General features: G+C 34.1%; 1 protein-coding gene across 1 annotated transcript; it reads right to left on the reverse strand.

Moving 5' to 3' along the window:
- Positions 1 to 5965: 5965 nt before the first annotated feature.
- On the reverse strand, positions 5966 to 9364 carry LOC121974975 (dnaJ homolog subfamily B member 1-like). The gene is made up of 3 exons (XM_042526288.1): positions 8830 to 9364; positions 7500 to 7930; positions 5966 to 6642 (listed from the first exon to the last, which is right to left on the reverse strand). The coding sequence occupies exons 1-3, from the start codon at positions 8992 to 8994 to the stop codon at positions 6192 to 6194; spliced, it is 1047 nt and encodes a 348-aa protein (XP_042382222.1). The 5' UTR covers positions 8995 to 9364; the 3' UTR covers positions 5966 to 6191.
- Positions 9365 to 14958: the final 5594 nt, after the last annotated feature.

A 14958-nucleotide genomic window follows, 5' to 3' on the forward strand; every position in this document is an offset into this window, starting at 1 on the left:
CTTAATTATATTTATGTCTTTAAATACCAATTTGATCCAATATATTGAGAGCAATGATTTTTTAAACATAAATTAAAATTTTCAAACATATTTGTGTTCAAAAAATTATTGCTCTTAATATATTAAGTCGAATTGACGTTTGATGACATAGATATAATCTGGAGAGATAGTCAAATATATAGGAATTAGTTTTATATCAATCCAAAGTCGTTTCATCTATCAACTAATTTTACCTAAAATCGACTTTGACTAAAAAAAGAAAAAATAAATCAATTGAGTGATTTAAAAAACTCAATTACTGATAATTTTAGCATTTTGATACAGAACAAAATCGATTATAAAAAAATTAGTCAACTGATAGAAATAAGATAGAAAATGGATATGTAATTTAATAATTTTAAAATTACTCTACATAATTTAATAATTTTATAAACTTCTTACATGATTTAACAAAATAGTTCGGTGAAAAGCATTCTTTCTTTCTAAATATGACTAATCCAGTGCTATCTTTTTCATTCCACTAAGAAAATTTTCTCCATTATTTTCCCTGCATCCTCACTAGTCACTTATACTTAAATAGAGCATAAATGCTTTTCTCTCCTCGTTGTCATACATATAAATATGTACTCAAATTTATAAATTGACCAAAGACGAACTACACTTTATATTTATCGATAATTTATCAAAAATTGTACTCAAACTTATAAATTGATGAAAAGACGAACTACACTTTCATGTTTGTCAAACGACGTACATAATTTTCTACCCTCTCGTTCAATCCTTTTATTATTTTACTTTCTCTTTCCTCTTTCTCTAATTATTTTTTCTCTTTTCTCTCTTCATGCGACATTTCTTTTATTTTCTCTTCTTTCTTCTCTTTCCTCTCTCTCTTTAGGATAGATGAATACAAGGATAGATGAATACAAGCAAGCGTAACATGATTAATATTTAGCATATTTTTTTCAATAATATTTTAACACATCAGGAGAAGTTGAAACATGATAGACGACATCGTTGGGCTCCTTGCAACCTCAAAAATTCACAGGACCTGAAATGAGTCCAATATGAGGTCTCTAGGTTCATTAGTAGATTTTGACCAAAATCCACTGATGGACTTAGACATCTTAGATTTGACCCATTTCGGGTCCTATGGATTTCTGAGGATGTAAGGTGTTCAACGATGTTGTTCACTGTATATTTTAACTTCTCCGAATGTACTAAAATATTGTCGGAAGAATCAGCTAAATTATAATCACATGAGGTTGATATGAATGAGTTTATATTTTAGTTAATTTTTCCGATAGCTTTTTGTAGGAATCTTTTGTGAAAAGTTATATATATATATATATATATATATATATATATATATATATATATATATATATATATATATATATATATATATATATATATATGCAGAGAATAAAGAATACATATCCAAGTGAATACAAAATACTTAGATAGTGTTATTTATGCAGTGGAACGGAATATTTGTTACGCTTTAAGTGCACGGATTCGTCATCAGTAATATCCATATCGATCCACACAAGCACTCGCTATAATAATTAGAATCTCTCTCTTATGATAAGAAAGAGCAAGAATGGATAGCCACATCTCACTTATCATTTTGTTAGAAATGATATATACTATGGCAATCCAAGAGACACCTATACTTCTTCACCTTCTTGACCTCTTTATGGAAATTTAAGGTGATATTTAAAAGAAGAGAAAACAATAACTCTTTATCTTATCCAATGAACTCTTCATCTTATCCGATGACTCTTCATCTTCTCTGATGACTATTAGTATTTATCTTAGTAGACCTTATAGTTAGGTTTGGTCATAATAAGGTCCGAAACTAATTTCAGAATTAAGACTCAAACTCATATAATTTTAGTAAAACTAAAATAAATCAATCTCCAAGGCATCATGCTCTTTGTGACCCAATAAGTTCTCGTAACATTGGTAATATTTTTAAGACCATTTTAGATACACAAGCAATGAGTGCATCTAACAATGTATCATTGCTACCCAAATGGCGAGAATGTTGAGATCCGACTTAACCTGTCTGTGTCTATTACCTTGTATAACTCAATCATTTTATCCTCGATATCTAGATGGATCTATGAACCATAGCAGTGTGTCATTCTTTTATCAATTTGTGTGTTTCTTGATATCTAAGTAGACTCACTTAACCAAATTAGTTCAATATCTCATATTGACTATTTGAGCATGGTCATGCATTTTAGTAGTCCTACTTTATCAAAGGGCCCACAGATATCACTTCCATCATATGGAAAGGATATATTTCATCAACATCACTCACATCCCTCCGCATAACTTATTTCATACTCAGTGATCGACTTTATAATCTACCTTGTTACAGAACTCCTTATGTAGGGAACCATAGTGACTTCAGGTCTATGGACTATTTATATTAATAGTTACTTTGAGAATGTTTATGACACTCATATAACGATCTATGAAACTTCTCATGGCAGGCCAATTCAGCAAAAATTCTCTAATATATATCTATGTGTTAACTTGATATCTTAGATCCATGACTTATGAGAATAAATCATCAATTGACCTATATGCTAGTCTTAGCATATTAATATTATCCTTGTATATTAATACTTGACTAGCAATAATTAAGAATAACATTCTCTATATATGTTGACAATCTCCCACAATCAATTCAACAATTGATATGTTGTAAACTAGAACTTAATATTCTAAGGCATTAGTATATTTCTTCAGCTAGCACAAATATGAAAAAAAAATATAATAACCAAAATATTGCTTTTTATTGATAAATATGATACAATATATCCTAATTCAATCAATTCATGATTAACTCTTTTGGGACTTACACGAATACATTTCAATACATGCGAAGATGACGAAATATACAATGGATAACACCGTTGAGCTCCTTGTAATTTCAAAAATCCATAGGACCTGAAATAGGTCTAATATGAGGTCATTAAGTCCATAAGTGAGTTTTGACCAAAACTCACTTATGGACCTAGAGACCTCAGATTGGACTCATTTAAGTTCCTATAGATTTCTGAGGCTGCAAGGAGTTTAACAGTGTAGTCCATTACATATTTTGGCTTCTCCGGAGGTAATAAAATATCGTCAAAAAGATTAGCTAAATCATGACCCTATGAGCTTGATATAGAATCATATCAGGTCCAACGTGGGTTTGATATAAATGAGTTTATGTTTTAATTAATTTTTTTAATAGTATTTTAACACCTTCGGAGATGCCAAAATATGCAATGGGCATCACCGTTGGAGTCCTTACAATCTCAGAAATCAACAAGACCTGAAATAGATCCAGTTCGAGGTTCTTAGGTTTATCAGTAAATTTTGATCAAAACCTATACTAATGGATCTAGACACCTCAGATTATACCCATTTTAGGTCCTGTAGATTTCTGAGATTGCAAGAAATTTAACGGTGTCATCCATTATATATTTCGACTTTTTCAGAGATGTTAAAATGTTATTGAAAGAAATACGCTAAATTCTGATCCCGTTATGCTTGCATGCATGCATTCTAAAGGGAGAGAAAAGAGAAGAGAGGTTGCATGGATTTAAAAGAGAAAAGAGAAAATAAATTGCATATATGAGAGAGGGGAAATACAAGAGTGAAAAGAGGTGAGACGGATAGAATAGAAAATTGAGTATATCCTTTAATAAATATGAAAGTACAATGCGTCTTTTGATTCATCCATAAATTTGAGTGCACCCTTTGATAAATTATCGAAATTTGAAAGAGTTAATGTCTAAGAATAAAATTTAAAATAATATATATAAATAAAAAAATATGAATAGTCGATTAATTTTAATCAACAGTTACCTCGTTATGACTAATTTCTAATAAACGTACTGTTAAAGTTGAAAATTCAATAGAAATTGTCAGTTACACAATGTTTTTTTTTTTAAATTTTCACATACATCTTTACCTTGTCAATATCTAATAGACAAAAAAAAAATTACTTTAGTTTGTAAAATTGATACCTTTTTCAAAAAACTGAAACATTAGAAAATGCATAATATCAAAAACCTAATAATTATGCATTCTATTGCAAATCATAATAATAAAACAAGATCATATTTACGAAGTCAAATAGATATAGAGAAAGCATATCAGGTCATGAGAAAATCAACAAGTGAGTAACTATTGATGATAACTATGTTAATATCATGCAACTATATATATAGCCTGAAACGTGATGTCATAGTTAGATTCTCCAATAATAGATCAAATATCAAGAGTTTAAAATTCATTTGTAACGTATTTTTAGGAGATTTTCTCAATCGGAGGATCCCCATATGGATAATACATATTCCGGTTGATTGGCCCTAATTATAATTTGTTTTCTTCCGAAGCAAAAATATCCATGGAGGCGGATTCATCCTATTCAATATTCACGATCAAGATATACTGAATTCTTTTTCGGATAGACCCTGAGAGGAAAAAAAAGACTGGAATGTCAACAGATTTATTCTCTAATTCACTTGCCCCGATTCATTTTGGAAACCGCAAGCATATTCTCTAATTCATTTGCCCCGATCCATTTTGGAAACCACAAGCATATTGTACACCACTCTAGGACTCCCCTAATTTAATCTTGTGATAGAGCTTACTCTCCTACGTTACGCCCTCTCAATATATCATAACTCTCATTCTGTCGTCTAAATAAATCGTATCACCATAGGAACTCGTCGAACTAGGCATTCTGATGATGGAGTCTCTCCTCTGCGTGCCAATCTAGATAACACGGTGAATCCTGATGGTGGTGTCATCTATCCTACCTGCACCCATCTCTAGTTGTCATCCTTGTCAGAGAAAGCTCAAATAGATCTTCCCTTGAGTAGGATTGGTGTTATGCATAATGGACCTAAAGATATGTAATGCAACATCTACGTCCATCTAATGCTCTAAAGTATACGTCATGAAAAGATGGGGTGGCCTAATCTTGGCTTGATCGCTAGCTGCTAGTAATAAAGGCAAGACAATCAGCAACAACTTTGTATAGTGCGTTGTTTGGTATAGATAGCCTATAAGAGGAGAAATTGCAAGTGGCTAGCTAGGGAAAGTAATGTCTAAGGAAACAAAGGTGACTCCTTCAAATAGCTTGGGAAATGACTCATCAAAATCGGAAAACTCTTGAAAGATAGATGGGTGAAATATGAAATTGACACAACCTACTCAGACTGAATAGGTTTTCTCACAAGATGCAAATTACAAGTTGTTATAGAATTATTTGCATAGGTCTACATTTATAATTTGAGTGCAAAAGACTATTTCATACAATTGTAATAATCTATAATGCCGATTGCATGAAAACAAAATTAGTTTAAAAATATATCATTTCAAGTATCAGGTTTCGAACAACTTGTATACCCGATTGTGATACTTCTTCTGATGATCCTTAGAAAGAAATTTAAGGTTTGTACTGGCCTATTTACTAGTTGTACAAGATGAATCTTCATTGGATCATGACCTAACGTTTTTAATACTTAAAATTGCGACATGATTCAATGCAACCATGAAAATCTTGGATTAGGCTTGAACTGAAATAAGAAATGAATCAAAATCGAGTTTTGAGGCTAGACCAACGTTACCTAGGCTCGATATGGCTTAAGTTTGAGTATAGGTTTGGCTTAAGCTTCAGTGAGAAATGACACTTAGGTAGGCTAGAATAGGCTTTTTGATTCAGAAAGGTGAATATTTTGCTAAAGTTGACTCTGAAACCTACAATTTCTAGTCATATCTATCGCTAGCAATCCACTGATAATACCTAAGCAATCAACTAATATAATGAAGTTAACTAGTTATCTTTAAACAAGATATTTGTTAACAATTGATGATCAAGAGAAAATATTCTATATTTGTAAGCATGATCTCTTGCAAAAAAAACCTAAAGTGACAACATCCACCATAGGCATCAGCAAACAATTTACCACTCTATGCAACCTAAAATGGTTCTTCAATGGTTAGCCAAAACAATGACAAAAAACAACAATGTAGAATATGGCCATGCTGTAGATCAGAAGCATGAAGGATTGATATCTAAACCATAATGTAAGATCAAACTCCATGAACAAAGCAGGAAAATTATTAGTAAAAAGAAGCAAGGTGGATGAAAATAAATTTCAGTCTTGTATCAGGGTGCTTCACATTTGATGTAGACCTCCTAGGACCCGTCTGATAGCAACTTGCTGTTCTGGTCTCAACTTTGACGGGAACTTCACATCAAACTTGATAATTAAGTTACCTTTCTTGTTTCGTGCCTTGGCAATCGGCATACCCTCCTTTACGACAACAAGTTCATAGCCAGGGATCACTACATCAGTAACCTTGATTGACAAATCACGACCATCGAGGGTCTTCATGTTTATTGTAGTCCCTGCAAGTGCATCAACCAGAGTGATCTTCTGGTGGGTGCAGAGATCATTGCCGTGCCTCTCGTACACATCATGCGGCTTTTCAACGATGATGAAGACCAGATCAGCAGGGAGTTGGTCCGCTTGTTCATTTCCTTTGTCGGGAAAAGTTATCCTTGTGCCTTTTTTCCATCCAGGCTTTATTTCAATTGTTAGGATCTCTGTTTGCACAATAGTACGTCTATAGCACATACAACATAAAAAAAATAAAGGTCAGCAAACTAAATATTATCTTTTAAATTCATCTCTCTAAGAAATGATGCACATGGGCATCTCTCTAAGATTCAGCCGTCCACATGCCGTGTCATATTTGAGTTGACTTTGTTGGAAAGACTAAACAGGCAGATAAAATCAATCGCATAAGTAAGAATAGATAATAAAAAAATGTATAAACATATGATACAATAATCAAATCTAAGGTATCACGTGAAATTGAAAGCATTTAAAAGTATCAGAAGGGTTTGCATATTTTTTTTTTAATTATCCACGATTGTATAGATCAACAAAAATTTGATGCCTTCTACAAACTTAAAGTTAAGGAAACACATGATCTAGAAATCCATTTGTACAATCAAGCTTTTTCAGTTGTTTTTTGTTTTTAGGAACTAAAGAAAACTTGAGCTAAAACTAAAGTTGCAAATGGCCCAAATAGGTGTTGAAGTACTATTGCATTTCTAGTAATACCCAATTAAACCTTTTAACGGAACCTGCAATGGGGGGCCACAAAGATTATCAATGAAGATCAGATTAGACAGTGCTACAACATAATTGATTTGTAAAATATGCTTTATGACAATCACAAATGGAAGTCTTTGCTCAAATAATATATATGACGCCTTGATAAGCAAAGAACCCCACAAGATGAGAAAAAATGTATTATACATCATTGTTATCTTATGCTTATTAGATCAATAAAATAATTAGTGCAAGTAGCAAATAATAAGTGATGTAATAAAAATAAAGTTGCTTAAATTCATATGAAGAAATTCAACATGATAAATGACACATTCATTTAATGTTACGAGAGTGAGTTGATACCCATTAGATTGTAAGACATTCCTGGAGATCTTCATGTTCCTTTTAGATCCAGTGTAGAGCTCTTCAAGGGTGCATGGAAGGTTCTTCTCTACATCTGGTGGTTTCCTTGGCTGGTCACTGCTAGGACCAGCAGTTCCCTCAGCATATGGTCTAGAAGTACTATTTGCACTGTAAAAGCCACCAAATGTTCCATTGCCATCTGTTTGATATCTCGTGGATTTTGCACGGTTCATGGATTCAGAACCAAAAGGATTTCTGCTCCCAAAAATTTCAGAAAAGATATCCTCAGCATTGCGAGGATTAAACTTAAAGTCATTAGGATCACTTGCTCTATTCGATGTAGCACTTTGTGAACCAGGAGGAGGCATGCCCTTGAAGCCCTCGTCTCCATATTCATCATATATTGAACGCATATCCGGATCACTCAGAACCTGAACCAAAAATTTGAAAACAGAAGTTTTGCATTTTCAGTCTGATTACTTTCTTCCTTTAAGCGAATAGAAAATACTGAGTATACAAGACAGTGACACTATACATCTGTATAGTCAACATGTATGACGTAACACAAGCTAAATCAAAACACCAAATGAAGTTTCAAGAAAACAGTAAAAAGAACAAAAAAAAAAAAACAGTAGAAATACAAAAAAGGAGAAGAAAACACTTAACTTCGACTCTTGCCTGTGGTTATTTTGCTTTCTAATTAACAAAAAAGCCATTAAATGCTCTTTAAGCAACTGACAGAAGAAAACATAAAAATGTCACACATATCATTAGACATTAACCAAGAAAAACAATGGCACAAGGGGGAATTGCTGAATCATACTAATCTAGAAGTATTCTTGTATTCCAAATCAGCAAATAAAAATCAAAATAGACAACAACAGATGACTCTGGGACAAGGGCGGTTGTAGATAACAAGTAACAGAATCCAAAAGTTAATGAAGAAGCAAAACTTCCTAGGCAGCTTCTTTGTACATCCAAATGAATACAGCCATATTACACAAACTATGTAGAAATATGCTATATGCTTTCTATTGAAGTTATTTAGATGGTAGGTTATCGACTTAATATACCAGTAGATTTTGAACTTCAATGGTGAACTATTTCATCTGACCTTAATTCTGGCCATCCCATATCCCATGTTTATTATATGAAGCGAATAGGTCCCTTCTTGTCTCTACATCTGATCCAACTGAATTGTTAAAGTTAACGATATTGAAAAGTAAAGGTTAAACGAACGCGGTTCAAGAAAAATCCTATCTTTATCTTTCGTTCGTGCTGATATTGGTTAGGCAAAAGAAAACTTAAGGAGAAAGAGCAAGCCACTCACTTCGTATGCCTCGGAGATCTGCTTGAACTTGGCCTCCGCCTCCTTCTTATTACTTGGATTCTTATCCGGGTGCCACCGCATCGCCAGGCGGCGGTACGCCTTCTTAAGCTCATCGTCAGTGGCGTTTCGGTTCACATTCAATATGTTGTAGTAGTCAACTCCCATGTCGATCAAAACAGCGAACGCCCAAACTCACAAACAGGTGCTACAAGAGGAGCGCCAACAAGTGCGTCCAGGATTTGGAAAAGGCACGCTAAGCACAATCTCCAATCTTTGCAAGGCCTACCCTTGCCGAATTGATGTGCCGGAGATTTCGTCGTTGAGAGACAGAAGATATAGAGAGAGAGAGAGAGAGTCAGATCCCTCTAAGCGATACGATCAATTGGAAACAAAATCTTTGCCAACAGAAAAGGAAAAAAATAAAATAAAAAGGGAAAATATTTCTTCGAATTAGGGCAATCAATCCTGGCTCTAAAAAGGAAATCGAGCGATTTGGGGCGAAATACGGGTGGGTGAGGCATTCTTTTCTTTCGTGCTCTCGGCCTACATTAGTAATGATTATTCAAATCATTTTACAAGTAATTACTAATTAATATAAGTCGGTTAAAATAGGCAAAAAAAAATTTTAAAAAAAAACTTAAAAGCATTTCCTTTTTTTTTTTTTTAAAAAGATTCTTTATTAAATTTTTATCTTAAAAATATTGTAATTTTAACAATTGTACCAACTATTTTGGCCATATTTGATATAATGTACCAAAGTAAGCCAGTTTAGTATTTTTTTTAATTTAATTTGATCAAAATTTAATCAATATTATTTAGTAATTATGACCATTATTACTATAATTATAGCAATTATTACTATAACTTACAACACCTAACAAATATGGCTATTGCAAATTGTATTGAGCAAATTTTGAGCATAATTTATAGAAAAATTGACATTTGGGAGTGAAAATGTTCTAAGATTATCTCTAAATTGCATAAAATATTAATTTTTAGAGTTTGATAGGTTATGCAAAATTTAAAATTTTGAAACATTCAAGGAAATCAAATGTATTGTGCCAAATTTGATATTTGGTACAATATTAAAAATTGATATATAGATAAGATTCATCATGTGTTTTATGATCAATAATTGTACAATGTTATATTTTGTTATTTGACGAATGTTTGCATGATTATCTTGACATGACTTGTATGTTAGTTGTAAATTTTTATTTATTAATTCATTGAATATAATTAAGGAGGATGACATCAATCAATTGATATTAATTGGGAATGTATAGATAGATTTATATAACCTCTTTAATATGGGGTGGGGTGGGGGAGTTTGATTATCTCCCCTAAGGTGGTAGTAAAAATGGCGGGATTCGTCATCCCAGCAGCTTCATACAATCGACCCCACAACCATCTGTGAGGAGTTAAATCAGAAAACTGTAGTTGGTCAACGCAGAGGAGGGTCTTTTTTTCCTCAACTTTACCGAAATTCAAACCCTTATTTCCTCTAAGAATTATAGGGTATTAGATCGAGCAGACCTAGAAAATGCATGAATATGTTACTATATAAAAAAAAAATTACAAATGAGTGATGCCCCTTTTCTTTGTTTTGTGTATAACGTCTAGAAAATGATTACAATCATTGTAAAAAAAATCATGATTTAGGGATAAAATTTAAGAACGAAAATTTTTCATTCCAATTCTATAACGAATTTTGCGATGAAAAAAAGAAATTGTCATAATTTAGCAACGAAATTAGCAACAAAAAGGTTTCATCACCAATTCACAACAAAAATTATTTTATCATAAAATTCATTAGAAAATAGTGATGAAATTCGTTCATTGTAGAGTCTCTGGCAAATAAAATATTCATCATAGAATATGCAATGAATAAAATATTTGTTACAAATTTAGCAAAGAGGAATGATATTCATTGCAAATTCTACAATGAATGATATTCGTTGCAAATTCTACAATGAATTCATAATTTATCGCAAAATTTGGAAAAGAAAATATGTAATTCATTCAACCAATTCTATGACGAATCCATGAATTCGTCACAAATTGTTAAAAAAAAAATAAAATAAAAATTACAATATGTTATAGTCAATTCGTGTTAAAAAAAAATCACTAATCTCAATATATTGGGTTAAATTAATATTTCAGGGGATTTATATAATCAGTAGATTTATACGACACATAGGAATTGGTTTCATGTCATTCCGAACTCTCTAAGTCTCTGAATCGGTTTCTAACATATTTATTTTCTTTTATTTTTTTCAATTCTATGAAGAATACGTGGATTCGTCACTAAATCTGTGATGAATCCATAGATTCGTTGCAGAATTGAAAAAGAATAAAAAAAAATATAAATGTATCTGAAACTTGCATATTGACTAAGAAAGCTCATAATGACACTCTTGGTTATATAAATACACTCAAACCTCAATTTGACCATATATATTGAAATCAGTGATTTTGATGTAACATCAAAATCATGATAAACATTTCTAAAATCGATTGATGGATCTAGAGAGTTTGGAATGATATGAAATTAGTTCCTATATATTCGTTAAATTTTCTTGATTATATCCATGATCTCAAACGACAATTTGACATAATATATTTGTTTTCACAGCTAAGACAATTAGCTTATAACTTAGTAAAACTACTAAAAAGAGTTATTGATTAAACTTGTTATAGTGATTTTGATATTAAAAAAAATCATTGTTCTCAATATATTAGGTAAAATTTATATTTGAGAGCATTTATGTAATTAGGATAACTAGACAAATACATAGAAATTAGTTTCATATCATTCCAAGTTATCTAGGTCGTCCATATGCGAGTTTCAGACATATTTATATATTTTTTTATTTTTTTCCAAATATATGATACATTTGTCGCCATATATATATATATATATATATATATATATATATATATATAAGGTTGAGAGGCGTAGAAAGTTTGGAATGACATGAAATTAGTCCTATGTATTTGTATAAATCTCTTAATTATAAAAAATCTCAAATATAAATTTGACAAATATATACACGGTTGACTAATTTTTATAACACGAATGTCTCTAACAAATCTAATTCGTGTTAAAAAAACCAATCATCTCAATAGTATTGGGTAAAATTGATATTTGAGGATATTTATATAATCAAGAGATTTATATGAATATATAAGAACTAATTGTTGGAGGATCTTGCGGCCGACTTGAAGGGGGGTTGGATAGACGGCACCCCCAAATACTCGCTTTCTACACTATTGTTAGTTTACGCAGCGGAAATCTAATACTAACTACAAATATAAATACAAAGAAAGCTTAAGACAAGAATAAGAAATGCAAACCAAGCTAACACGTTGTTTAACGTGGTTCGGAGATTAGGGCTCCTACTCCACGGCTGTCCGTAAGGTGGACGATCCCGATCCTTCGGTGGATTAGCCCCCGGCAAACTCCGGCTATCTCAAGTCGCTCCTTGTGGGTGGAGAAACCTCACCACAAACTCACCAAGACCTCTTGGATTCCACAAACACTTGAGCACTTGTAGACTACTAATTAGACCTTAACCAAGTCTAATTTCGTCGCCTTGGCCGGCCATACCAAGCTCCTTCTTATAGAGCTTGGAACAAATCAGAACCTGATTTGCCCGTTACCAGTCGACTGGTGCCAGCCCAACGGCTATCTCAACGGCTCTGCTACAGTGCATCAGTCGACTGGTCCATACACCAGTTGACTGCTACAGTACGGCTATAGTGCCGCTACAGTAAAACCCTAAAACTAGGATTTTACTCCGAGTACAATCTCTCATGCACTCGTACCCTCACGACTCATTTGACTCTTCTTTGCAGCCTTGACCTCTTGCCTTCAAGCCTACTTCCTTTGGCTCTCGTCCCTCGGATGCATCTAAGCCCGCGGCTCGTCCCCAATGCCATCCTTCGCGTATGCCTCGAAGTCGCTTCCCTCGGCCCTTGTCCTTGCTGCCTTGTCCACGGTCCCTCGGATGCTTCATCCTTCACCGGACCCGAAGCCGTCAACCTGAGTCACATGTGTCACCTGCAGTCCTGCACAACTCAAGTACACATATCAAATAACGAGGGTAAACCTAACTTAAACCCTTTGCCCAAACACCAAAACACATGGTCCCACGGACCATTGGGATTGCTCCAACAATCTCCCCCTTTTTGGTGTTTGGCAATACGTTTAAGTTAGGGAAAACAAATAGCAAATAAACATGCTAATACAATGAACTTACGATGCCAAGGCTACACACTTGGACTTACTCCGCCGAATGGACTTACATTGCCAAGGCTACGCTCCCCCTACACCTACGCTCCCCATTGAGCTAGGATTTTATCACAGGGTTTTTTAAGAACCTATCCCAAGGCTCCCCCTACGCAAAGGCACTAAAGGTTTTCCCAACTAAACCTTAATTCTCCCCCTTTGCCTAACATCCAAAAAGATCTCCAACAATATCCCAATTGTTGAAAATTTATCATCTAAATTGACCATAAACTCATGTATTTATCCCCCATGGATCCCATACATCTAAACAAGTTGACATGGTCAAGATCAGCGCTGGAAAACACTTTCAGGCTGGTATCAGTCGACTGCCCTAAGTGCCAGTCGACTGCCCCCTTCGACAGAACCTTACAGAACCATTCTGTGGTCGAAATCTACTGTTACCAGTCGACTGGTATCGGCACCAGTCGACTGGTATCGACAAAATGAGCTTACAGAGACATTCTGTGCTCAAAAATACTGTTACCAGTCGACTGGTATCTGTACCAGTCGACTGGTACCCTATTTCTAAAAAAATCAGCCTTTTCAGGCCACCTTCAGAAATGCACCAGTAATTCCCTAGACCTCCAAAAATTCCCAAATTTTGTGGAGAGGTCTATTGTACTCTTGTCTACTTGGGAAAAATATATTACAAAATATATCTATCACCAATCCCAAGATTGACACAAAATCCAAAACTAGCTAAATGGTTCAATTGAACCTTGACCTAAAGTCCTAGTTTTGGCTTCCTTTTGATGTATTTGCCCATACCAACCCACAATGCATCCCTAGCATTGGTTTATATGGCATCTATACATCCAAAACCAATTATCATACTATATGACCCCAAATGTCATATTTCTTGCATGAAACACAATCCATGTGTGCCAAATCCATAGGTTTGAGACTCAAATCCATCTCCAAACCTTTTGGCACACTCCATGGCTTCTCTAGACCCCCAAGTAGAACCCACCTGAGATCCATTGGCCATGGGTCCCAATTTAACTCTTTGAACTCCCCCTAGAGCTCTTAACCTTAGCCACCTCCCTAGGTGACTCATCTATTGTGGCCAAACCACAATGATGTCCCTTAGAAGATCTCCTTATCTTCTTGACCTTGGACACATCATCCTTGCCATAATCATATGCAACCCTAGCATATTTCTTTTTATTGGCATTGGATGACTCTCCCTTGCCCTTATCATGTGCCACCCTAGCACATGGTCTTCTTTTAACCTTGGAGGGACTAGATCGGTATCCCAAACCCGATCTATCATTGTTGGGTTTTTGGCTACCCAACACCATACTTAATCCCTTAGATCCAATAGTGAATCTCTTAAGGAATTTCTCTAAACCATCAAGCTTTGCCTTCAAAGCTTGATTCTCCCTTTCTAGGTTCCTAACCCTAGAGTCAACATGTCCACCTTGGACATTCCTAGACCTACCCTTCCTAGGCATGTGTCTCCCCTTCTTGGGATTAATGCCTTGGTTCTCCATTACCTTCTTCTCCTTAGGTAATGAGAATTTAACGTGTCTAGGTCTATCATGTATAGGTCTCCTAGGGTTATGATCTACATTTACCCTATTTCTATCATGATATTTAAAACCAAAATTTTGCATGGGCATATAATGATTAACATTATTTTTCCTAGCATGCATGGAGGAGTTTAAATTTGACTTCAAATTTAAATTAGGGTTTACCTTACCCTTTACCTTTGGAGCTCCCCCTTGACATGAGCCTCCATTCTTCCTCCACTTCTTGTCCCACATCTTCAAATGCGCCAACTTCTTGAGCTCTTTCTTCTTTGGGCATTTGGTGTGGTAGTGCCCTATTTCACCACA

This window comes from Zingiber officinale, chromosome 4B (assembly GCF_018446385.1).
Source record: "Zingiber officinale cultivar Zhangliang chromosome 4B, Zo_v1.1, whole genome shotgun sequence".
NCBI lineage: Eukaryota > Viridiplantae > Streptophyta > Magnoliopsida > Zingiberales > Zingiberaceae > Zingiber > Zingiber officinale.